Genomic DNA, 26,919 nt, shown 5'->3' with positions numbered 1-26,919 from the left:
CACCTCCTCCCAGGTATGTTGTGAGGTGTTGGGGACATCAGTACTTGGCGTGGACAGAGGACACGGTTTATAGGTGCTGGCTCAAAACAGGGCTGCAGGGTACAGCTGGCTGGTGGCGGAATAGTGAGAAGGTTCAGTCGTCTCCCCCCCTGCACCCAGAGAGGACTTGACAGTGTGCAGGCAGCTGAGCGTTCATCGGAGGCCACCAGGGCAGGACTGCGGTGAGGAGGGCTGGCACCAAATCAATGCCGGATCACTGCTTCAGTCCTCATAACGACCTCACGCAGTAGGTACTGTGATCACCTCTGTTTCACAGTTGAGAAAAGGCAGACGGCAACAAAGTGATTTGCTCAAGGTCCTGCAGTGGCGGGGACGTCAGAATTGGAGCCCAGGTGGTCTGGCCCCAGTATTTTCCCTCAAGATCAGGACACTGTCCAGTCCACAGACTCCGAGATCCTGGACAGGAGTCTCTGGAGCACCTTGTTCACTTCCTAGCCCAGGAGGATGCTCTTTCTAGGCCCTGCCTTGGCCCTTGAAAGCACAGACGCAGTCTGAGCCCCGCGAGGCCATTCTCCCCTTGGGCTCCCGTTCAGGGCAGTCAGCTCCCCACCCCGCGGCTCCCCACACCAGGGGCGGCTGAGATCTGGGAAGGGTACGCCCAAGGCGCCCCCGTGCAGTAATCCCTGTTTATTAATCGCATTTGAAATTATCCAAGAGGATTTTTCTCTTGGATGCCATATATACAGATTTCTAAGAGTTTCTGGTTTACTGTGGAACACATACTGGTAGTTCCCACTTCTTACACTTCCTCATGTTACCCTTCTCTTTTACAACACAAAGTAAACCTCACTCCTTCGAAAGGCAAAGAACAGGGTGGGTGCCTGGGACGTGGATCGAAATGTCATCTTGAGCGAAAGCGAGGGTTCACTGTTTCGTTGTATGGAGGGGAACCTTCCTTTCCGTAACACAGTGTGATGGCCCAGGTGGCCAGTCCCCGGACTTGTGACACCCACAGCTCCCTAGTGGAGTGGACAAAGGATTATGTTATATTCTAACAGGCACTCAGGAGTTGTTTTCCGTGTACCCAGCTGTGTGGTGTGAGTTGTTGGGGGAGAGGACAGGAGGACAGCCAGGGGAGAAGCCTGTTCCCTGGGAGCTAACACAACTGGCCTGTCATTTCCTGACAGTGCTGGGGGGCTCAGAGGGCCCTGATGAGGTTCGAGGGCAAATGCTGGGGACCTAGGGGGGTACTGCAGCTGGGGCTCCAGACGGAAAATTTACTCCTACCTGACACATATTGTGGGCTTTAAAGACTTTTTGGGTGGTGGGATGAAAGAGTTCAGTTGGTTAGAAAACACTAGCCCACTAACCTGGGTGATGTGAGTTCTAGAATTCTGCACGCATTCCCCACAGGACACAGGACAAGCGCACAGTCAGGAGTAGCTAAGGGTGCCTCAGCACCGGATGCTTCTCAGCCCTTCCGTGCACCCTCCTAACAGCCGCTCCAGGAAGCCTGGCTCCCACATCTGTTCTCACTGAGGGGCAGGTCACTTGCCAGGGGTCACGTCTTTTGAGAGTGGTGGATCTAAGACCCAAGGTGGGCAGCTCCCCGGGCCCTACCCCTCTGCTCTGCAGGGAGCCAGCCTATTCTTCAACCAAATTCCTGGTGTACTTTTACCTGGGAGGGGAGGACAGAATAGTTCCTGCTCTCCGGGCTTATGCTGACCTATAATTCTGATAAAACGGTCACTTAGGAAATAGCAGCTAGTAATGACAGAGTACCGATCAACATATCAGACTGCTTTCACATTTCTCCTTGAGCCTTGTTTATCAGCTTCCCCTTAGAAAAAAAAACCTAGCAAGCCACAATTTTAAAAGAGCTAATAAAATCCCCACATTTTAAGAAGAAAGGAACCACGCAAATTACTAATTCAATTTAATTAATTGATTTAGGTTTGGTATTGTGCTAAGAGTTTTTTGGGAGGTGAAGGGGGAATGTGTCACAGTCATCAGCTGAGACAGTTTTCAATCACCTCATGCGTAGATGAGCTGGAGGCAAAGGCATGGTCCTAACTAGTGCAGGGGTTCCTGGACGGACCCCAGTCCACAGAAAGACAAGTTTTGGATGTATGCATGAGAAAAGAACGAACTAGGCACCTATCAATGAATACCATCCCACACCAGGCTGCTCCGTTATCTCCCATCTGAATTGCTTCAATAGCTTCCTGAAGTTGCCCCTCTGCAGTCTTGGCTTCCTACTATCCATTCTCCACCTACAGCCAGAGTGGTCCTGATAAATCACAACCAGAGCATGTAACTCCTCTCCAAAGGCCCTTCAGATCAGTACAGATCTGGGAGGTCTGGCCCTGAACATTCTCCCTTACCCCCCCACCTCTCCAGAACAACTGTTAGCTGGAGAGATGCTATCCCCTGTCCACCTTGGCATTCTCTATTAAAACTTAGGTTTCAAGTAATTCAGCTGCCATCCAAATGGAAGGCAATATGAACAGCAAAAAGCCAAAAGGTAAACTTAAGTGTAATATTCTTAGAGAAAATCCTTAAGACACCTCAAGATAAGGCTAAACTTTTCACGATAATGGGCAATCTCATATAATTTTAAATGTACATTCTGATTTTTCCCTCTTAAATTAAAGAACTCTGAAATTAACTTTTTATGATAAAATCCTTTTCTATCTACAAGAAAATGAGCCTAAGACCTCACTTGTGACACCGAAAGACTTTCTCAAGGATCCAATCTCAAAAAGTCCTAGATTTAATGAATTTGTGCTGTATTTACTATTAAGATACTTGATTTAGCTCTACTTTTATGGCTTTTACAATAATATATAGTTTCTTTAAATAAAAGTTAATTTTCTCCAATATCTTAATATTTTTCTCGGTGAGGATCATCAAAATGTGAATCCAAGAACTATTCAAGTTAGTAATATAAGTGATGACTATTTCAAAGCATGATAGAATACATGTTACTGAAAAATGTGTGGACATTAAAATAAAAATGGAATCTTCAGAAGGAACGTTATATGTTTAGGTATTAATTTCCTTCTTTATATAAATGTAGACTATTAGAAACATAATCACATTTGACACGCCATAGGCACATAAGACAAAAGAATGTCAGGTTTAAAACCTACCGAAAGAGAAAAAAAGGATTATCTCTGAAAGAGCATAATTGCATTCATCCCAGTCAACCCAGAACTGTTGGGTCCTAATTCTCTTTTATTTTATTTGTAATGAATTATGGTTTCTGATACTTATTTTTAAGTAGCCTTAACACACCTATGTGAAAATACATGTTTTCAAAGGAAATGGGTCCTTCAGTTTTCTCTTTTTATTAAAAATATTCACGATAGAGCTCAAAAACACTTTCACAGGTTAGGTGCTTTGGATTCCTTAGTAATCCCCTCAGGAGTTACTGTTTCTGAACTTGGCATTGAATATGAAATCCCTTATCAGGTGTGAGCCTATCATGTGAAGAAGAAAAACATGTGACTAACACACCTTAATTCTAATTCCTCATTACATGATAAGAATCACTTTTTTTCCTAAGTCAGAATGATATAGGAGATATTTTATGATTACTTACTTTCAAGCAAACATGCCCAGACAGACTTGAGAATTCAAGTATATGTCTATGAATGTGTAAATCTGAAGTTGCATGGGAACGCCATCTGTGATTTGAGCTAGGACCTTGTAGTTTTGGGGGACCTCTTCGATACACAGTGTCACAGAGTACTAAGGGACACCCTATAGCTCTAGCTGGCTGAATTACTGCTTTGGTCCTACCCCCTACGCTCCTCCCTCATCATCTCCTTTACCCCCTCTAAGCCATCCAGTTAAAGACACAGCTCAGGGAGCACCTGGGTGGCTCAGTCGGTTAAATGTCCCACTTGGGCTCAGGTCACGATCTCATGGTTCATGAGTTTGAGCCCCACATCGTGCTCTGTGCTGACAGCTCAGAGCCTGGAGCCTGCTTCGGATTCTGTGTCTCCTTCTCTCTCTCTGCCCCTTCTCCACTCATGCTCTGTCTCTCTCTCTCTCTCTCTCAAAAATAAATAAACGTTAAAAATATTAAAAAAATAAAAAAGACACAGTTCAGTAAAAAAGTGTTCCTGCTGTGCCAGACACCCTAGCCCCCTTTTCTAGCCAGTTTGCCACTTCTAACCCTCCCTTTTAGAAATTCTAGAGCTCTGACTGGTTACACTGGAATGCTTATCAGAAGCAAAAATCAAATGAAAGGATGCAAACAAAAGCTTTAAAAAAGGGTAATCCTTATCTGCCATCTTGCTGCAAAGCCTATAGGACAGGATGCTCCCGTTGAAGAGACAGGGTAGGGGCTAGAAGGCGCACACTGGCCCAGACTTCAGTCAGAGCATTTTACACACTGTCTGTTGTACACACTGCTTTTTGCATCACCTTCCCTTCGAAGAGAGGACTCTGAGAAAGAAAAATGTCTCAAGAACCCTACACCGGGTGATGAAAACTTTGAAATTCTGTTACTGTTGGGAACATACACACATACACACACACTCACGCACGTGCACACACAGAGGTGCAGGCACAAATATGTTCTTTTGGCACAGCTATAAGAAAGATGAGTTTCTGAGAAATCTAACAAATATATTTTCCTTTGACACATGCTTAATCCAATCACCACATAACAATATTTTGAAAATATGCATATACACCAAAGAAAAGAAAATTACAATTTATTTCACCCTTTCACATGAGCCATACTGCCATCCCACTGGTTAGGAAAGTGCCCGTAAATACTGCAGATGTGAAGCAAACTACATTTTTCCATCATAGAATAAACACTCAGAAGGGATCCGTGTTATTTACAGCATGCATTCTCTTCTCATTTGAGCTACAGGATGCGCATCGTAAGAGTGACCTGAATTCTGTTCTACTATTCCCATGGAAGCGATCACTTACCATAAGTATTTCTCTCTGCTTACGTAAATTCTATTCTTTGGTTATCTGGGAAACTGCTGAGTTATTAATTTAGAAATACATATAGGAAAAAGTACTATCAATATTTTCCTCAAGGTATGCCACTTTCCTGATTACCGACCTCACGAATACATTCATAAAAGCGTTTCTTACAACCCCACCGTCTTTAATATTTTTAACAAAGGTTAATATTTTGTCATGAAGGAAAGCCTTTCTCTAGGCAGAGAGCTAGATTTTAAAGAATGTCAAGAATAAAATAATATTAGCATTGATTCTCAAACAATCTCATTGAAAATGGGTCTCTCTTGAACCATTTAAAATATTTCAAGAAGGATTTACTTACCTGGGAATATTCAAAGTCAGTGATAGGAGCTATACTCTTGATATAGTCTGATCGAAACTGGTTTTCTGGGTTGGCCAGTGGAACTGGAGGTATGATAGTACTCATAGCAGAAACAATTGTCTAAAATGGAATGAAGAAAAAAGCATATGGATAAATAGAACATTGAGGCTCCGTGTATGACAACTAAAATATACCAAACAAACATTTTTTAAAAAGCCCTTACCACAATAGCGTCTTTAACATTTTTCCGGATGTCCAGGATTTTCTGTTTCTTTTCCCTATATGAAGAGAATTGTTATTAATTTAGTTCACTTTTAGCACTCACTTGAATCAGTTGATGTGGGGTTTTAAACTTCCAGCTGCAGCATGGGGCTAGACTGGTTTTCCTGGGGGTCAATGTCAACCCCCAAGACAAAAGGTGCAAAGTTTTTAACTGGTAAAGGAAAACATGCTTTTTTTCTAATCTGTACTCTAAGTAAACTTGAATGCATGCGTTACAGACCATATATAGTTGTATACAGCTACGCAGACTACACATAGCCTAGCAAAGTGGTTATGAATACTGCATATAAAAGCTATACAGCTACACTTGTAAATACATTTTATTTGAATTACCATATGTGATAGTTAGGAATTGAAATAGAAGCAAAGGATATAGACAAAAATATTTAGTGACATATTGGTTAAGTGTACCCAGAGCAAAACTAATAACACAGACCAACACCTCAAGAACATCTAATAAGTCATATTTTGTTAAGCAAGTTATTTTATTTTTTGATCTAGACACCACCAAAAGGATTCGGCTAAATATTACAAATTCAACAACAGGCTTCTCTTTTCCTCCCTCTCAAAAGTCTGCTCGATGATCAAATTAACTGTTTAAAGAAAGCACTTTGGGGGAAGCTAGAGAGAAGTGAAAAAGTTCGCATGCAGTTTGGAGGCAAAGGCAAAAGCAAAACTGATCGTTCCTTACTCAGGATTAAATCCATTGACATGCAGGATCCTCATTTGTTTGACGATAGTGCTTTTCCCCGACTCACCAGCGCCTGCAAACAAACAAAAAGATTGCTGTGATCTGTAGCCCAACACCGTTGCCATCGCTGCCGCCAACCCAGACAGCAATTACCCTACCCAGCGTGGGTATTTTCCAGCACGCGCCAGCTCGTGGCTGGAGGAGCGGTTCCCCGGTCGCCGGCGGTGCGCGCTGCCCCCTCCCGGCCCTGCCCGCCCGGTCCCCGCGCTGGCTCGCTGCGCTCTGGGCTGTGCGCTCCGCTCGGGCCGGGGCCGCCAAGCGCCCACCGCCCTTACCCAGTAGCAGCAGGCGGTGAGTCGCTTTGTAAGCCAGACGCTCCTTCTGCAGCTGCTTCTCGATCTTCTTGTTGGCCTCGCGTCGTTCTTTTTCATCGACGCCCTGGTCTTCTGCGGTCTTGCTGTTGCCCAAACACCCCATGCCTGCCCCCTTGGATGGACGTCGGGCAGAGTTAGGAATGTGCACAAAAAGCAATAGAGAGTTGTAGATGTGTGTAGATCCTGCGACGGCTTCTCCTCCTCGCTGCTGAAAGAGATGCTCTGGTCTCTCGGTGTTTTTCGATCAGAACAAGCGTTCCGTCTCCCCTCCCTCTGCCCACCGCAAACTCCTAACTCAAAAGGATGCGAGGACGACTCGCGGAGCCAAATAAATACTTTTTAAAGCTAAAGGCTTAGTATTTTCTGCTGGACAAACAGCATGGCATGAAAGGAGACGGGGGCCGAGAGCGCCGAGCTCTGCCGGAGCCAGCCGGGATGGCGCTGCGCCCTCCGCTCGCCCCGCGTCTCCGCGCCCGCGCCACCCGCCGAGCTGAGCCCCGCTCAGCCCCGCTCCCGCCTGCGCGGCGGGGAAGCGCCCAACGGGACCGTGAAGATGCCCGGGCCCCGCGGGCTGCTGGCCGACCGCGGCGCGGAGGGACGGAACTCGTCGCCGGGTCCCCGAAGGGCGATCGTGGACACCAGGCGGGCGGCTCGCGCTCCGCGCTGCCTCCGCCGTCGGACGCGCGCCCCCTCCCGGTTCCGAGCGACCCCCGCGCCTCCGCCCGGCCGGGAAGGGGAGCTGGGCCTGCTGGCGAGGATCTGGCAGGGGCGCTAGCGCTAACGGAGCTGGAGGGGTCGGGAGCTGACCTCTAGGAGCCCGGCCCCGCGGGACGCTCACCCGCGCGGGGTCCGCACCGCGCCCGCGTGGCCCTCTCGCACTCGGAGCCCGGGAGAATGGGTCTGGGCGTGCGCTCCCCGCCGATGTCTCGGACGCCTCCTTGCTCCAAGGCGGGCGAGGACTCGCGCAGGATCATGCATATTCTATCAGGGAGGAGGATCTGTAAGAGGCTCACCAGTCACACCGCCTTTGTTCGTTCATTTTCTAGACTATTCCAGCGCACCCACGCTGCCGCCTCCCTTAGCCTTTTGTCTTTATCTCCAGCCCCCGTTTCTCCTTCGCAGTTCTCTGAACAGCTCTACTACTTCCCTAGGAGACTCAATGGCCTTGAACTTGGCATCTTAGCGGTGGAACTGATGAAGGCAGGAGACCGGACTGTGCTCTCATTCGCTGTGCTGAGTGCGAGTTCCCAGAGACGGTCCGTCCGCAGTCTTGCAGTCGACTTTTTGGATTTGAGGGAAAGATGGCAAAAGAGGCGACCTAGCAGAAGTCCAGGTCCGAGATCACTTCCTTGTGCAGCGCTGTTAGGGCTTGGTGAGGCCGGCACACAGATTCTTTTACATGGCCTTGTTCATCTGTCTTCTGTGCCCCAGTTTCTTCCCTCCCAGCCTACATTTCTCCCTTTCTCACCAAGGCCTGATCTTCTTTACAGAGAGCAAACACCACGGCGGGGGTGGGTGGGTGTGGGGTGTTTTCCTTGCTCTGCTGCCCCCTCCCCTCTGCAGCCTGCACCCAGGGGCACAGCCGGCTTCACTTGTCCACTTGTCTCTTCTCCTCTGGCTCTCCCCTCTCTCCTCAGCCTCCCCTTTTCTGCTGGCTTGTTACCTCAAGTGGACAAACGTATTCACCTCTGCCTTATTCAAAACCAACAGCACCTCCTTACATCTCAGGCTCCTTGTTAGTATCACCATTTTCCCTCCTGCACATGGCAGCCTAGAGTTAGGAAGGGCATCTGACTCTGGCCTGACTTTCTTTACCTCCTGTTCACACCTCTCAGCTCCTGGCAGCCTGGCTTTGGCCCACCTCCCTACTGAAGATATTCAGTATATTTCAGAATATTGAAAATATTCTCATTAGGGTCTTCAATGGCCTCCCAGGCACTGAACTTCATTCATGAACTTAGGTCTTTACTTTCTTTGACCTCTCCAGGGAGCTGGCACTGACCCTCCTTGAGACTGTCTTGTCCTGTGGTTTTGATGTCCTGTTCACCCTCTGCCTGGTGGAGGTGCCTGAGACCCCACCACTCTTTCTCCCCTTGCACACATTCCTGGAAGGGCTGACTGTATCCTCAACAGTCTGTGCACATGGCTCTATGCCCACATCACATCTCCATCCTGGCTCACCCGCTTGTCCAACGCCATCCCCAAGCACACCTCCATTTCTATGCCTCACAGGGATCCTCACTTCTACCTGCCAAGGGCTGAGCTCCTCCCCTAAGCCTACCCCCACACCCCCCCGCCTGTTCCTCTCTGTTCTCTCTCTCTGTGATAAGGGCCCCTGATTTTCCAAACCAGAACATGGGAGCCGTTCCTGACTCCTTTTCCTTCTTGCAAACCCGAGTAGTTATTGTGTCCCAAAGAGTCTGTTTCCTAAATATGTGTCCTGTCTTTTCCACCCTATCTTCCGTTGCCATGGTCTTAGATCACGAATCTAACCTGGACTTCAGCAATGGCTCCTGCTCACTCACTCCAGTACTGGTACCATGTTGCTGCAGTGACAATACAGATCTGCCATGTTCCTGTCGCCTATGAGGGCTTGACCATGATCCTTCAAGGCTGGGTTGATGTAAACTCTGTGGCCACAGCTCTCTCAAGTCTCTCCCCTTCCCAGCACTGCCCTGCCTCTCCTTCCAACTACTTGTACTTCCTGAACACCCTAGCTTATCCCTGGGTCCACATGCTGGTTCTTTCTGGAATACCTGGAATACCTTCTTCACTTGGCCACCTCCTAATTATCCTTCAAGCCTCACCACTCCCTCCACATTCAGGTTAGGCCCCCTTCCCTGTGCTGCATCGTCTCACCAGCTCCTTGCATTGTAATGGTTTATTTGCAGCTTTCCCCACAGTTCACTAGATGGGTGACTCTACAAGGGCCAGGTCTGAGTCTGTCCTTTACACATGCAGCACCTGCATCCAGTCCAGGGCCCGGCCTACAGGAGCTGCCTGCCCCAGGAACCTTCATGGAATGGATGAATGAATTCATGAGAGCCAGAGATAACTCTGCTCAAAGTCTGGGGTCTCATGAAAGGAATTTTGTGATCAGGTTTTAAGTTCAGAGAGTACTTGTCCAGGTTAGTATCATGTTGAAATTATTCTTTTCGACAAAAGCAAACCTCCAGTGCCATACTATACTCTGAGCTAGGTTGAAAGTTCTCGTGTTGTGTAAGGGGACTATTTATCACTGTTGCCAGGCCTCACACCTCGAGTTAACACAACTGTTCACACGTGGCAACAGCAAGCTGGCATGTACTGTGGCTACTGGGGAAGTCGGGAGGCGAGAAAAGGTAAGTAAAAATTGCTTAGTGTAGTGGGATGTTTATAAGGATTTGCCAACTTTTGTAATGCCAAGATTTTTAGAAACTGTTACTTGGAAGAAAAAGTTTCAAAACAAATCCCATGGAAACTTATAAAGGGAGAATTAAGTTAGAACCCCCAAACCACACTTTGAAGGCAGCCTGATAATTCGGTGACCCTAAAAACACAGCAAAAAGTTTCCACTTGTTCAGATCTAAGAATTAGGGCTGTTACAAGACAAGACAACAGGTCCAAAATGGAGTCGCTTATGCTAAGCCCCGCATCACCAAACTGAGAATCAATTAGTTTTGGCTTTCCCAGAAATGAAATCTTAAACCTGTCAATCTGAAACCGCCAGATCAGCACTAGTTAGATAATCTGCCTCATACACTCCTGTCATCCCCTAATGGCAAGGAACCTTGCAATAACCAACCCACTTTTTAACCTAGTGTAATTGCCTTGTTTCCGCTCCCGGCTGGATATGGAAGTCTTTATTTTGTACTGCTCCTCGGAGCTACTTTCCATCAGCTAGATGGGGTGTTGCCTGATTTGAATCAAGTTTTGCTCAAATAAGCTCTTAAACATTTTAATATGCCTGAGTTTATCATTAAACAGGGTTAACAATAAATTCTTATATTTGGAATTCAGAAAGACTTATGTGAACAGGTATGATGAAAAATATGCCATAATACACCCAAGAAGTTAATATATCAATATAATAATAATAATAATAGTAATAAAAAATAATAATAATCCGTGTAAAATAGCTTCTACTAGTTGTCCACTGATTTCTGGCACTGTGCTAATCCTTCCCATGGAGTAATTTGTGTAGCATTTGCAGTAAGGAACTATTGCCAAGATTACTTCCAGAAGCTTAGAAGGGCAAGGAAGAGGTGTATCTGAGATATAAACCTTTGTGTCCTGGCTGCGATATCTGCACTGTACGAGGTACAGTGTGCCCACAGTCCACTGCTAAACATTCGAAAATAGAAAGTCAACGTCCGTATTCAGTGATGCAACAAAGCCAGTTTTACCTAGTCTGTTATCCGGTAGGAGTTCAAGACACTTTTTTTTGTTTTTTTTTAAATACAATCATCTGGCCTTTTTCTAGTCTGGTCTGGGAAGCGAATCCTCATTTGTGTTTTAAACCATGGGATCAGAATCCCAAATCCCAGCTGGCTCTGTTGCGGCAGCAGGAGAGGAGCTTTTGGGGAGCACCCAGGGTAACCTGGAGCGCAGGCAGCGTGAGCATCTGTTGCCAGGCAACGGTTATGCAGCAGCATCGCCCTCACCAAGAAGAACGCACACCCACCTGCAGAGACTAAGGGCTGCCCTGCAGCTGCTTGTCCTGAGAGGAGGGGGTGGCAGCGGGGCAGGGAAGCGCCTGCGCCTGCCTCCGAGGCTGGGAAAGGCCCTGGGCTCACCAAGGAGAACTGAGAAGGCACAGAGTTTGAGGCAGAAGGACAAAGGTCAAACAAAGTGGTGTTTTCCTCACTCTTGTTGATATTTAAGACAGGGTATCTCAAGTCTGAGTGCATTTGGAAGTTTAATTATTTAAATTTCTTTTACACTTAGTTTTGTGAATTTTGAATAGTGACTTTAAAATTTGGTTTTGCCTCCGACCCTCTGATTTAAGCTGGCACGTGATGAAAACAAAAAAGAAACTGCACCTGTTCTCTGGTTAGCTGAACTCAAGATCGTGGCAGCAGGACCGACACCATTTGCTTCTCCCTTAAGGAGGTGCCGGTAGAAGTGTAATGAACAACCGGCTGGAACATTCAAGGAAACGGTTTCAGTTTATGACAAGCCTAGATGATTATTTGAAAAATGTAGTAACTGGTCTTGGGGTGGCATTTTATGCTTTCCAACTTCCTGAAGGTTAAAACTGCAGTAAGAATTTTAGAACAGATGTATCAAAAGTTTTAGAAGAAAAGGAACAAAACAGTTTAGGAAAGGTGCGTAGTTACTAATTCCATGCAAGGGCAGTGTTCCAAGAAACTAAAAGCTGCAGCCAGTTTTGCTAAGCCCAGGGCGGGGGGTGGGGTGGGGGAAGGGGGTGGTGCCAGCATGGCCACCGGCTGAGCGGATGGTGTGCACACAGCCGTGCCACTGTAGACAGCTTGCGGTTGTTTTATCTCTTTTCTTTCTTAGTGCATTGGTGCAAATAACCCGTGTAGATTATTTTCCCTTAGAACAGAGCTCACTGCATGACCTAATTACCATACACTTAAAAATACTGTGGTTAAAAAGTTGTACATTTTTATGGAAAAGCAGGGACACATTCAGTTTACCCTTTCTGTACATAATACTCTGCAATCAAATACTTGAGAATTCATTGAAATAATTTGTCTTTTTTCGCCCTTGCTCCTCCAGCCAAAGTAATATTAAGTAGCATTTGGAAGGGCCATGCATAAAGGGTAGTGATGCAGTCTGTTTAGCTGACAGCTTTAAAAGCTAAAGCAGCAACGAATCTGTAGGAAAGGTATCTTAACTGACTTTCACCCTGCCCTGTGTCCAAAAACCTAGGACTGAAATATCCTCATTGGAATACACAACTCAGTGTGACAGGCGGGAGTTTAATTACAGTATAAAAATAGAAGTGAGACTACTGAATACCTTAAAGAAAACAACAACAAAGACTCCATAAAGCAGAATGGGAAATCTGCAAACAGCGTGAAACTATTACAGTGTTGCAGTTCAAAACATCTGTGAAAGCTACCAAGCAGGGTCAGGTTATGGGGCAGAGACATCAGAAGGACAGCTTGTGGACCCTCAGCGTATATCGATCGCAAGAGAAACCACATGCATCAAAGTTGCATTTAGTACACATTTCCCAAACAGAAATCAAATAAGGGGCTCAAGAAGGACGGAATGAAAATTAGCCTTCCACCAGTAAAGATTAGCATCCCTAGCTATTTTATCCTGATCTTCAACCTTAGATGGCCTAACAAAGTATGGGACTACAGCAGATTTTCAGACACAGGTTGCTTAATTGATAGATTTTGATAGTGATGTAAAATTGCAAAGATAGTCTACAGTTTTAAAGATCTTTCTTTCTTTACTAATTAACAACCATCAGATGTAAGATGTAGAGCTTGCAAACAAACAAATCTACCATATGTGAATCAATTTTACATGTTTTCTTTTTCATTTTTTTTAGAGTTTTTATTTTAATTCCACTTAGGTCACATACAGAGTTATACTAGTTTCAGGTGTACAACATAGTGATGCAACACTTCCATACCACACCGTGTGCTCATCCCAACAAGTGCACTCCTTAATCCCAGTCACCTGTTTCACCCATCTCCCCCCCCCCCCACCTCCTTCTAGTAACCATCAGTTTGTTCTCTATAGTTAGGAGTCAGTTTCTTGAATAATGCTTAAATCTAAGGAATATTTTATGACAAAAATAGTTTTAGCATTTAGTTCTAGATACCATGAGTTTTCTAGTCCTCAGCTAACTATATCCACCAACACTTTTTTTAAAGATTCAATCTCATGCAATCTCTGGGGTTAGAAGAATGCTCCCGGTGATTAAGAGCTCTCGTCCAATTTAGTTTTTTGTAAAGTGCATCACATTCTTCCCCTGATTGGGAGCAAAAAGAGACAATGTGATGCACCTTTTAAATGCTTACAAACGTTCTCTTGGTGTCAGTGAGGTGCCCTTATGGGATGCCAGAGCTTCAGGAGGCTTGGTGACAGGAATCCTGGTTTTTGCACGCCTATTCATAGGGTTGGACTTCAGTGATGCCTGCCTGCCTCACAATTGTCCTCCTAATTTAAGCAAATCCAGTAACAATATGCTATAAGGCAAGGTCATTAAGAGAATCCAATTTTGTATCTACGCAATATAGATTCATGTCATTGAACACATGTTTATCTCTTCCTACAGGCCATCATCTGTGGAGATGTACCACTGAAGCCATTTTCTCACCTTCTCGAGCAGCTGGGGAAAACAAACTAGCACACTGCCATCATTCAGAGATCAATGTGTGACAACATGCATGAGCCCAGGGCTGAAAGGGGTGGGAGGGTTCATGGAATTGGCAAAAGCTTCACCAAGGAGGAGGGGCCCCAGGTTGGACAGGGTAGGGAGTAGGAGCACACTACAGGTGAGGAAGAGCTGCTTAAGTAAAAGCAAAGGGGAGGGAATAGGTATTGCACAGGACGCAGAGGGACGCACGGTGCACCGTGTCTCTGAGGTGGGGTGAACCCAATGAGCCCCAGGAAAATACATACTCTTGGCATGGCAATTTTCCTAAGATAAAAGCTCTCCCTTGGCTTGTATAGCTCAGAGGTTAAGAGCATGGGTTGCTGAGCAAGAATGGCTGGTCTCAAATCCATTTTCTGCTGTGTGGTTCTGTTTCTTTCTACATAAATGGGTGAGGACAATGGCACTCACCTCATAGAGTTACGGCAAGAATGTTATGAATCGGTTCATCTTATCATAGTGGCTGGCAAGGAGCAAGCTCTTAATAAATGTAGTAATTATTATGATTCAACGTTAATTTAACAAGTACATATCCACTTAATTCCTCTACATGAAGCAACACGTTGTCCTCGATGAGCTCCTGATTTTTTCTACTAGGCAGACACACGAGCAATGGCATATAGTACAGTCAACAAAGATTGGGTGAGGGTCTACCTACACTCAGCTGAGCAAAGTACTAGCCGCTGGCTGGGGACATAAAGGCAACATGTTGGAATCAGAAAAAAAAAAAAAAAAAGCACAAGTGGTGGATGGATAGACAAAACGTGGTCTACACATAGGATAAAATAGTATTCTGCTTCAAAGAGGAAGGACATTCTGGGGACCCCTGGGTGGCTCGGTCTTTTGAATGTCTGACTCTTGATTTTGGCTCAGGTCATGATCCCAGGGTCATGGTATTGAGCCTTGCATTGGGCTCTGTGCTGAGTGTAGAGCCTGCTTAAGATTTTCTCTCTCTCCCTCTGCCCCTCTCCCCTGTTCGTGTGCGCGATCTTTCTCAAATAAAAAAAAAAAAAAGGAAGGAAGGACACTCTGAAGGGTGCTGCAACATGGGTGAACCTTGAAGACATTATGCCAAGTGAAAAAATAAAAACAGTCACTAAAGGACATTTACTGTGTGATCCCACTTACTTCAGGGACCTAGAGTTGGTCCGATTCATGGAGACAGAAAGTATAATGGTGGTTGCCAGGGGCTGAGGGCAGGGAATGGGGAATTATTGCTTAAAGGGCAATGAACATTTCTGTTTGGGAAGAGGAAAACATTCTGCGGATGGATGGAAGCAGTGGCTGCCCAACAATGGGATGAATGCAGTTAATGCCACGGAATCATACACTTAAAAATGGTTAAGAGGGTAAATTTTATGTTATGTGTATTTTGACACAATAAAAACAAGAAAAACTTGCACGTAGAGTATTTATCATGCCGATGTGGAATAGAGAAATCTTTCTCCTTTGTGGTTTCAGGATGTTTGTTTTGACTTTTCTGATTCTGGTTAAGGGACTTCAATTTCTTTGGAAACATTTACTGCAATTATAGATTCTTACCAGCAGGTGGCAATGTAGAGCTGGAAGGACAGATGGAAGCTGTAGGGATGCTTCAGTGGTACACTGACATTCATTCTTTCACCATTAAGTATGTTTTTAAATGTCTATATACGCATAGCTTTGAGATTATAAGGATTAATTAGACACGGCCCCCCATCTCAAGCAGTTTACTAGTCTAGTAGAGAGGGGCAGACATGCAATCAAGTAAATGCAATCAAGTTCTCCGCATTCTATAGAGATTACAGCAAGGATACATGGGGGGGGGTGTGGTCAATTATAAAAGTGAAGAAAGAATATCATTTACTTTCCCGGGGAAATGCATGCTAACCTTTGTTACTCACTCTTCATCTTAATTTTGAAAAGACACTGAAAGGTGCTTTATTTCTAGCATCGCATCTGATCCTCACAGTGGCCTCCAAGATGCACATTATTATCCCCATTTTGCAGAAAGGGCTGTTGGTCTGAAGGTCCCACCAGGGCCTGAAAGGGGTGGGGCACCTGTCTGATCGCAAAGCCTGTGCCTTGTCCAGAAGGAACTCTGTGGCCCTTACAGACTGAAAAAAAAAAAAAATCACACCATTCTTCTTCCACTATTTCCAAAAAGAAAAAAATCAAACAAGTCCACCTCCTTTCTAACTCAGTTAGGCAGATTAATCTGAATATAATGACTGATGAACTAATTAACTCTTTGCCCAGTTGCCTTAGCAACTGGATTCTTTTAGAATTTGGCTTAGTTGCAGAGTTTAAAGCAACAGTATTCCTTATAATAGAATGTCAAATTGTATATGAAATTAAATGGAACATAAACTCATTTTACCACAGGTGGGAACCTGTGGCTTTCTCAGAAAAGTTGCAATGTCTCTTCCTAAAGCTTGCAGAGCTGTTGGCAAAGAACAAGGAAGATAGAGTCTGGTATTTATTTATATTTGCCATTACATGGTTTGTTTACATTTGTCATTAAGTAGGAACCACTCAGTGGATTTAAACTGTAAATAAATGAAAGACTGACATTCCAAAGGAGAGTCTCTGACTGAAGACAAGCCCCAAACTATCTTAGATGTATTGTAGGATTGAGCAAGTGCAGAAATGTGTTGATGTGGTTATAGACAGCCAGGATTTTCAGAGGGGAAGAATAATGCACAAATACAGAATGAGGAGGGGCGCCTGGGTCGCTCAGCCGGTTAAGCGTCCGTCTCTTGATCTCAGCACAGGTCACGATCTCTTGGTTCATGAGATCGAGCCCCATGTCAGACTCTGCTGACCACGTGGAGCCTGCTTGGGAGTCTCTCTCTCTCTGACCCTCCATCCTGCTCATGGCCTCCCTCTCTCTATCTCTCAAAATAAATAAATAAACTTAAAAAAATATAGAATGAGGGAAGGCAAAGAAAAGCCTGTGAGAATGAGTTGAGATTGTAATGACCACTGGGAAATCATGATTTTCAAATATGTAAGTATATGTTCATAGTTATGGGCACATATGTGTGTTCAGTTGTATGCCTGTGTATATATATATATATATATATATATATGTACAGATCATTGACCTTGAACAATGCAAGGTTGGGGTGCCGATCCCCTGCATAGTTGAAAGTCCATGTATAACTTGACTTCTCAAAAACTCAGCTGCTCATAGCCTACTGTTGACCAGAAACCTTACTGAGAACATAAACAAATAATTAAACACATATTTTGTATGTTAAATATATTATCTACTGTATTCTTATAATAAGTAAGCTAGAGAAAAAATGTTATTAGGAAAATCATAAGGAAGGGAAATATATTTACAGTACTGTACTGTATCAAAAAAAATCTGCATGTTGGTGGATTTGTGCAGTTCAAATCTGTGTGGTTCAAGGGTCCACTGTATGTGCATATATTTTTTAGTGTTGTCTGCTGAAAAGGCCAAGAAGTTAAGACACTCCAGCAGCAGTGAGTGCATCTCCTGTCCAGATCTGGGTCTTTAGTCTTACGACCACAAGGAACTTGGGCTCTCCAGAGAAATGGCTGGTACCAGCATGGGGGCCAGGGAAGCTACAAGCTATACCTGGAACATTGTTATGCCAGAAGGTAAGAAAGTGCTTAAAAACCATCAGGGTCATGTCATCAGAACACAAGAGCCAGATCGAAGGGGCTCTCATCTGGTCAAATCTGGATGACATGAGCACCCACAAATTTACTCACACAAATGAGTTCTAAAGCACTGAAGAATACAGGAATATTATGTGTCCTTGCCAATAACACATAGATAAATAAATACATGGGGCAGAAAGGAGGGCTCTTGCTGGTTAGCAGCCAGAGAATGTGAACGGAGTCCTGGAATGGGAGAGTCAGCTTGTAACTTGTAACTTGTAACCAGCACAGTGAACTCTGGGTCAGGCAAGATCCAGTGACAGAGGCTCAATCAAGGGGAACATTAAAAAAAAATTTTTTTTTAATGTTTATTTATTTTTGAGAGAGAGGGAAAGAGAGACAGAGCGTGAATGGGGGAGGGGCAGAGAGAGAGAGGGAGAGAAAATCTAAAGCAGCTCCAGGCTCTGAGCTGTCAGCACAGAGCCCCATACGGGGCTTGAACCCATGAACCGCAAGATCATGACCTGAGCTGAAGTTGGGCGCTTAACTGACTGAGCCACCCATGCACTCCATCATTAAAAAAGTTTTTTTTAATGTTCCCCTAGATTGAGGGGTGCCTGGGTGGCTCAGTCGGTCGAGCGTCCAACTTCGGCTCAGGTCATGATCTTGCTGTTCATGAATTCGAGCCCCGCATCGGGCTCTGTGCTGGCAGCTCAGAGCCTGGAGCTTGCTTCAGATACTCTATTCCCCTCTCTCTGTGCCCCTTTCCCCTCTCAAAAACAAATAAATGTTAAAAAAAAATTAAAAAAATAAAAAATATGTTAATGTTTATTTATTTTTGAGAAAGAGAGAAGAGTATGAGCAGGGGAGGAGCAGAGAGAGAGGGAGACACAGAATCTGAAGCAGGCTCCAGGCTCTGAGCTGTCAGCATAGCTGACTATTGATTACTTAAAGTAATCTGTACACCCAACATAGGGCTCAAACTCACAAGCCTGAGATCAGGAGTCACACGCTCCACCGACTGAGTCAGCCAGGTGTTCGCCAGGTAACATTTTCTTGAGGAACAGAATTTCTGCACGATCTCCCCACAGACTGCTTATCAGTTGCAAAATAAAAAAAAAATAGCTACTCAGTGGAGAAACCAGACAACTATTTGGGTAATTAAACTGAACACCATCACAGGAGGAGGGGCTGGACATTATCCACTTCCGGATGCAGATCCTGAGAAGGACACATGTCATCTAGGTAAGTATTCTGGCCAGGGAGGCATAACCTGAGCTTAAGTCAGGAGGAGACATCAGGCAAACCTAATTTTTTTTTAATGTTTTTAATTTATTTTTGCGAGAGAGAGAGAGAGAGAGAGAGAGAGACAGAGTGAAAGCTGGGGAGGGGCAGAGAGAGAGGGAGACACAGAATCCGAAGCAGGCTCTAAGCTCTGAGCTGTCAGCACAGAGCCCGTCGCGGGGCTTGAACCCACAAACTGCGAGATCCTGACCTGAGCCGAAGTCGGACGTCCAACCGACTGAACCACCCAGGAGCCCCCAAACCTAAATTTTACCAAAAGGAAGGTGGGGGGTGGGTATGTATTCTTCAAAAATGGCAATGTCGTAAAAGGCAATCCAAGACTGTGGCAATGTTCCAGGTCAAGGGTAACTAAAGAGAGATGGAAACTAGACCGGATCCTGTGCTGGAGGGGAAAGGCTATACGGGACATAGTCGGCTCAACTGATAACAACTAGAATATGGGCTGCAAATAAAATATATTGATGGTGTCAATGTTAAATTCCCCGAAGTTGCTAACTGCACCATGGTTATGTAAGAAAATACCCCTGTTCTTACGAAGTGAACGCTCAAGTCTTTCAAGGGTAAAGGGCCACGATGCTGACAACTCAGTCTGAAATGATTAAGGAAAAAAAGAATCATGAATCTTGATCTATACCAAAGATTCGTACAAAGAATGCAAGTGATGAGGCATGTGTGGCCAATGTTAGCAGGCGCTGGATCTGGGTGACAGGTATCCGAGAGTTCTCTGTACTCTTCTTATACTGGAAACTTTTCTGAGTTTGAAATTACTTCTAAATAAAAAGTGAAATCATGAAAACAGTACCACAGGGATTCTGTGCTCCACAAAAGGCTCAAAAATGCATTAAAAAATCAAATGCCCCTAGGGCATTTAGGTTTGTCTAGAGCCCTCTCCAGGCTGCATGGCCTTGTTCAGTCAACAACCTACACACCCACAATATGTCGTTTAGTAGTACATCTAGTGCATGGAGTATGGTAAGAACATGGTGTTAATGTGGGACAGCTAAGCACATGTGACCATCCTCAGCCGCTGTGGTCATTAGTGCTCCTTTAGAGGTGCAGTTGTTGAGACCTCAAAAATCACTTGCTGTCCTGCGGCCATCAAACGGGTCCACAGCTCTTTCATGTGAGGTTCACACCATACAATTTTCCCATGCGGCCTGGAAGGAGTGGTCTCGAATTCCCTACTGGGTCCCTGGTCCAAGGGGAAAGCGCTTAGAGGCTAGGAGGAGGGAGGCTGGAGGCATTGTCCACCTGGGCTCTGCCCATGGGAGGTCAGACCTTCCAGACACCCTCCTGCTCCTCTGGAAGACTGGAATGCAGTGCTCGCGCCCTTGACACTCCCCACCCCCGCCCTGCTCCCCGCCAGGAGCAGATGTGACAATACATGTTACAGTCAGTGAAGCCACAGAGGCCAAGAGCCAGGGGCATCTTGGTCTGGGATGTGCTCAGGCACGGCCCAAAGCCTGTCAGGAGAAGGGCCCTGGAGGACATAGAGAGACTATCACTAGCAAAGTTTGTGGGGGTACAGGCTGTGTTCAGGTTGGGGAGTGCCGATCTCAAAGTTTGCAGCCTGGTAGCTGGAAGAGATAATGTTGGCTAGCTGGGTCTGTGGGAAGTTTCGAAAATTCAAATAAGGAATGTAAGTCAGCCCTTTATCCCTTAAGTGCTGAGATACCAGCAGGCCTGTTAGCCCCCAAGTCCACTACCTTATGTGAATCAGAAATGATCCTATGCTGGGTATTTTCCTGGTTTCTGCACACTGCCTCATGTGGGCTCCGGGTTCCCGGCTCCCATGGGTGCAGAGGGGATGGAAAGGCGGGGGGGGGGTCACAGTGTGTGCCCTAGTCCTCTCCCTGCCAGGCTGTTGTCCAGCTGTGGCTTTCTCCTCCCCTGAAAGCCGCAGCTCCTGGCCAGAGGCCCTTTCCTTGGCTCCAATAACTGCTGTGGCCTCCTGCCCCTTAGACCTGGGCTGGCAATGGCTCCCTGCTGTTGGCCATCTCTGGGATATGACACCATCCCTTTTGGGTTTTCCTAACCCTGTGCACACTTTTATAAATAATGTTTTCATCAAGCTCCCTGAAATAACTTGGTTTGAATGGGATATTTGTTTTCTGCCAGGATCCTGACCCAAACACAGCCCTTCCTCTGAGCTGATGAGTCTGTGTGCCAGGCCTGTGGTTTGGGAAGCAGAGCCATCTGGGTTTCAGTCTCCATGGCTATTTTGGTTAGGTGTCCCTGTCCAGTGGAAAATCGGTACAACTGTGTTTGAGTGGAGCCCAGGCATACTGTCAGGTTCTGAGCGGGCTGTGATCTGACATGGCCTTTGCTTTCAGAAGGAAGAATCGTTCCCAAGCTGGAAAAGATGAATGAAGGGACAAGGGGGTGGCTCAATCAACAGAGAACTGGAGGCCCAGCCAGGGTGGTGAAGACAGCGCACATTACAAGGAAGAGCGGAAGGGAGAAACATTCAGAGAAACTTGCAAGAACGTGGGGGCTTGGGGAGAGGGAAATGAAAAAGTGCTCAAGATCCTTAGAACTGGCTAGAAGACAATATACCCAGTGTAAAAGCATTTGTGGGTCATTATTACAAAGAAGCAAGCTATTTTTCTTCTACAAAGATCTTTAAGATATGTACAATAAACTGATTTCATAGTCACCACGTCAATATTTAGCTACATGTTTTTCAAATTTTTTTTAAATATGAAATTTATTGTCAAATTGGTTTCCATACAACACCCAGTGCTCATCCCAACAGGTGCCCTCCTCAATACCCATCACACCCCCACCCCCCATCAACCTTCAGTTTATTCTCGGTTTTTAAAAGTCTCTTACAGTTTGGCTCCCTCCCTCTCTAACTTTTTTTTTCTTCCTTCCCCTCCCCCATGGTCTTCTGTTAAGTTTCTCAGGATCCACATAAGAGTGAAAACATATGGTGTCTGTCTTTCTCTGTATGACTTATTTCACTTAGCATAATACTCTTCAGTTCCATCCTTTTGCTAAAAAAGGCCATATTTCATTCTTTCTCATTGCCACGTAGTATTCCATTGTGTATATAAACCACAATTTCCTTATCCGTTCATCAGTTGATGGACATTTAGGCTCTTTCCATAATTTGGCTATTGTTGAAAGTGCTGCTATAAACATTGGGGTACAAGTGCCCCTATGCATCAGCACTCCTGTATCCCTTGGGTAAATTCCTAGCAGTGCTATTGCTGGGTCATAGGGTAGGTCTATTTTTAATTTTTTGAGGAACCTCCATGCTGTTTTCCAGAGCGGCTGCACCAGTTTGCATTCCCACCAACAGTGCCAGAGGGTTCCCGTTTCTCCACATCCTCTCCAGCATCTATAGTCTCCTGATTTGTTCATTTTGGCCACTCTGACTGACGTGAGGTGATATCTGAGTGTGGTTTTGATTTGTATTTCCCTGATGAGGAGTGACGTTGAGCATTTTCTCATGTGCCTGTTGGCCATCTGGATGTCTTCTTTAGAGAAGTGTCTATTCATGTTTTCTGCCCATTTCTTCACTGGATTATTTGTTTTTTGGGTGTGGAGTTTGGTGAGTTCTTTATAGATTTTGGATACCAGCCCTTTGTCCAATATGTCATTTGCAAATATCTTTTCCTATTTTGTCGGTTGCCTTTTAGTTTTGTTGATTGTTTCCTTTGCTGCGCAGAAGCTTTTTATCTTCATGATGTCCCAATAGTTCATTTTTGCTTTCAACTCCCTTGCCTTTGGGGATGTGTCAAGTAAGAAATTGCAGTGGCTGAGGTCAGAGAGGTTTTTTTCCTGCTTTCTCCTCTAGGGTTTTGATGGTTTCTTGTCTCACATTCAGGTCCTTCATCCATTTTGAGTTTATTTTTGTGAATGGTGTAAGAAAGTAGGCTAGTTTCATTCTTCTGCATGTTGCTGTCCAGTTCTCCCAGCACCATTTTTTAAAGAGACTGTCCTTTTTCCATTGGATATTCTTTCCTACTTTGTCAAAGATTAGTATGTTTTTCAATTTTTAATTTTGAACTTACAGAAAGTTGTAAGAATAGCATAACATTTTGCTGCAGACCCTTCACCCGGATCCTCCATTGTTAGCATGTTGCTGGATTTGCTTTATTGTACAATCTGTGTTTTCATACTTCATATGCACACACTTTTTCTGGAACTATCTGACAGTAAACTGCAGACATTATGTCTTTGTCAGTGTGTATTTTCTAAGAACGAGATTCTCTCATAGAACTACAAACACTTCCATGGTCCTAGTAACTAATCTAAAGTCTATACTCAAAGTCTGCCAGTAGAAAGATTGATGTCCCTTATAGCCATCCTGTCCGTCCCCCTTCCAGGAGCCAGCCCACCATCACGCAGCATTCTGTTGTTAGGTCTGTCTTTTTCCTAATCTGAGAAATGTCCACCCTGGTGCTGATGTGGGAAAATGAGAAAGGATGCTTCTCATGTGCCGAAGGAGGCTGTGATTTCCAGCAGCTTCCAAACAACATGGCAAAATCTACTCTCAGACATGTGCCTGTCCCCCAGGGCCTTGTGCAGAATCCCGGTGCAAATCTTTTAGGACGGATGCTGTACAAAGGTATTGTAAAGGGGGCATGGCGCTTTTTAAAATCCTCATTCATGAGATTGCCTTTTACCATGACTTAATTTTCAAATTACTTAAAAATAAAACCAACGCCTCCACATTAAAAAGAAAGAAAACCACACACAAGGATCTTTGATGAAAACTACCCTGTCGGTGGAAAGAAAACCAAGTAGTTGTAGAGGCGCCCTGACATGTTAGGTCAGGTCCCCAGTGGGCTGCAGGACAATGTAGGGTGCACTTCCCCGCTTGTCTAAAGTTATGTATGCCCCAGATTCTTGTCTGCGACAATGCAGAGGGCCCGAGGGGCACCCGGAAAAATTGGGACAGGGGAAGGGAAGGTTTTCACTTTTGGTTCTGTCCTTCCGCATTCTCTGAACTTTTTACAATTAATTTGTATTCTTTTAAGCAAAAGAGACCAATGGACAAGTGAAATTACTGAAATCATCAGTCTCTTGTAGTCACCTCTTCAGTTAATCCAGCTCCTTTCCGAGCACCACTTGCTAATACCTTCAGTGTCCATCAACCCTCACACTGGCCCAGTGTTTTCCCCTCCCTGTATTAGTTCGGCCTCTCCCTCTGTCTGGAAAGGTTTTCAACAGCATCCTTGCACATCTATGCAAATCCTTTTGCAACCCTAGACTCCTGCCAGTGTCTCCTGTCCGAAGGCGACCCTGGTCTTGCAGTGACACATCTCATGGAAATCCCACTGGGTTTTTAACTCCCTCCCTCGTCGCTGTGGTTCTGCGAATGCCTAGTGTCTCTACTAGAATAAGCCCCTCCAAAGGCTGTTTCCCACAGGACTTGGCAGATCGACGATGTTTACTGACTGAAGGAGAGAAAGACTACAGGGCAACCTCCACCTAGGGACAAGCGGTGTTCCTCTTGGAACCCAAAGCCAATGCCATGAGGTGGTTAGGATCCCAGGCTAGCCCATGACATCCCCACAGTCTCCACGATGCCCATAAGGATTCTTACCCAGCCATGTCTAGTTTTTTTCTGTGTTGTTCTTGTCAGCACCGATGTGGACAGAAAACTCCTGAAACTCAGCCATTTCAATTTTATTCATGTCTCACAATCGTTTCTGTTTACTATATCCTAAAGTATGATCCTACGGTATTAAAAATCTGAAGCAATCTATTTATGGACACAGATTTTCCATGAACACTATTGTCATCATTTTAAAGTTTATAATCCATAAAGGAAAAAAGTTTATTACTGCATATGAATTTTCCTGGCATAGAATTCCTTCCCCCCACCAAATAGAGAATAAGAAATATTTCAACCTTCATTGAATATAGTTCTGAAATAGTGCTTTGCATTTCTGCTTAACCAAATAAAATGTTTTTAAAGTAAGTTACCTTTCATTAATTTTATAGGATCTTAGGGAAACTAAAATAAGTGATCAAAATTCTACATTCTCCAGTGTGGTTTCTTTCATATGACACTGAAATGCTTGCATGCAAGAGACGTTAAAAAAAAAAAAAAAGGTTATATTGTGGAGGGGGCACCTGGGTGGCTCAGTTGGTTAAGTGTCTGACTCTTGGTTTCAGCTCAGGTCTCATTAGACTCTCCTGTCTGCTCTAGCTCAGGTCATGATCTCACAAGCCGTGAGATTGAGTCCCGCGTCAAGCTAGCACTGGGTGTGGAGCCTGCTTGGGATTCTCCCTCTCTCTCTCTCCCTCTCTCTCTCAAAATAAATAAATAAACATTAAAAAAATAAAAATAAGAAAAGTTTTATTGTGGAAATTTTCAAACATATGCAAAAGTAGACAGGTGAGTCTAATGACCACCTCACCATGCTTTCGGCCCGCGGAGCTCCAGCGATGACGGTTTCAACCTGATCCAGACTTTCGATCCTTTTGCACAAAGAAAAGGTTGTTGCTCTTGCTTAAGCCCCCAACTCCATCAGGGAACCACTGAGCCTCTGGACAGACAGCTGCATCTGTCTGAGGACATGAGACCCCTCTGATGCCTTAATCTTTCCTGGTGAGACGGGAGCATGAAAGTCTTGGAAAGTCTTGCAGTCTTGATGATCTACAAGTCAGCACCTGTGCAAATCTCCTTACGACGTGGCCCAGAAACACCTCAGTTCATCAGTCAGGGAGAAATAAGAACCACTTCTTCACCACTACTTCTGTCAGCTCCTTACCTTCTTACTTGCGATATTTGGATTCGGTTTGTGCAGAGTTTATCACTGATCTCCCCAAGTAATTATGGTGTGCTGATGACATGGCAGGTGTTGTCCCAAGGAGTCAGGGACTCACACACTGACTAGCTGTGGGTTCTGGTGAAGATTCTGTTCTTTATCCTGAGAATGGCGGAAGTCACAGAGCTGTCAGAAGGAGGGCAGTGACAGGGAAAGTTTAGTCTCAAAATGATTCTGATATGTGGAGAACTGATTACAGGTAGGACAAAACTGGAATCAGGTGGCAGTTAGGAGGCGCTGTGCTTTCTCTGGGACAGAGACCATGAGAGCAGTTTTGCAGAGTGGACAGGTGCATGACCTGACCAGAAATGTGCAGAATCACATGAGCACGTAAGTCTTGGGCTTGGATTTCTTTAGCACAGAAAAAAATATTCCCAGAAGAGAATAAAGAACATACAGATGACGGGATGGTACCTGCTGCTGGCTTAACTCCAACTCCAGAATGCTGCTGTGTGTCCAGGTAAGCGCCACCCAGGCCTCATCCATGGGCAATCTGTGGGGGACACCTGGTATAGCATGCATCAGACGGACCACTTGAACTTCCCTTTGAAACAAGGTAATGGAGGAAAGCGTCCAGTACTCACCATTTCATATCTAGGAGCTTAATACATGACAGTTTTCCACTAACAACAAGAACTTGGGCGGCAGCCGCCCCAAGTAACCAGTATTGGACTCTGAAGGTCCCTGGAGCCCTGCTGACAGATTGCAAGAAGCCCCTCCTCTCTACCTTCTACCCGCCATTCTGGGCCCTCGGCCACGAGTCCAGCTTTCCTGTTCGACAGCACCATCTGGCGGCTGGGTCAGGAATAACCCAATTGTGAGCACATAACTTAAGCATCTCTCACTTTCAAGGGCCAGCGAACCACCGCCAGGCACCGCCTCTTTTTCCTTCTCAGCAGGACAGCGCACAGTTTAATTTCTCTTTTTCCCCCTGCTTGCTATTTCTCAGATATCAATTAATCAAAGATCAGAAAACGCCGGTTTCAAAAACACACAGCACTTCCTTTATCCACTCCTTCTTCCCCTTCTCTTTTCCTAATATTGCTGTTTTCTCTCTCCTTGAAGGTCCCAGTACTTCTGCTTACCCTATTGCTGTTAGCTGTTAAATTATCGTGTTCGTGACCAGTTATTAGGGCCTCCTGATTTAACAATGACATTGATAAAACCGATTCAAGGTCTATTCACATCTTAATTTGTTTTGAAAATCCCAT

The 26,919-nt window shown here is 45.1% G+C and overlaps 1 protein-coding gene across 2 annotated transcripts in view; it reads right to left on the bottom strand.

The window, feature by feature from the left end:
* Positions 1-26,919, bottom strand: part of GNAL (G protein subunit alpha L) — a 151,929-nt gene that overhangs the window by 100,163 nt on the left and 24,847 nt on the right. Inside the window, exons 1-4 of one of the 2 annotated variants that reach the window (XM_049620444.1) lie at positions 6,623-7,315; positions 6,288-6,360; positions 5,538-5,592; positions 5,315-5,434 (exon numbers count right to left, since the gene is read on the bottom strand). In XM_049620444.1, the coding sequence (XP_049476401.1) occupies positions 5,315-5,434; positions 5,538-5,592; positions 6,288-6,360; positions 6,623-6,764 (390 nt within the window). In that variant the 5' untranslated portion in view covers positions 6,765-7,315. Of the gene's footprint in view, positions 1-5,314; positions 5,435-5,537; positions 5,593-6,287; positions 6,361-6,622; positions 7,316-26,919 lie in introns of those variants that run through there. The other variant, XM_049620443.1, reaches the window with a different exon arrangement.

Source organism: Panthera uncia (genome assembly GCF_023721935.1).
Source record: "Panthera uncia isolate 11264 chromosome D3 unlocalized genomic scaffold, Puncia_PCG_1.0 HiC_scaffold_8, whole genome shotgun sequence".
Taxonomy (NCBI): Eukaryota; Metazoa; Chordata; class Mammalia; order Carnivora; family Felidae; genus Panthera; species Panthera uncia.
This window is presented reverse-complemented; position numbering and strand designations above follow the sequence as displayed.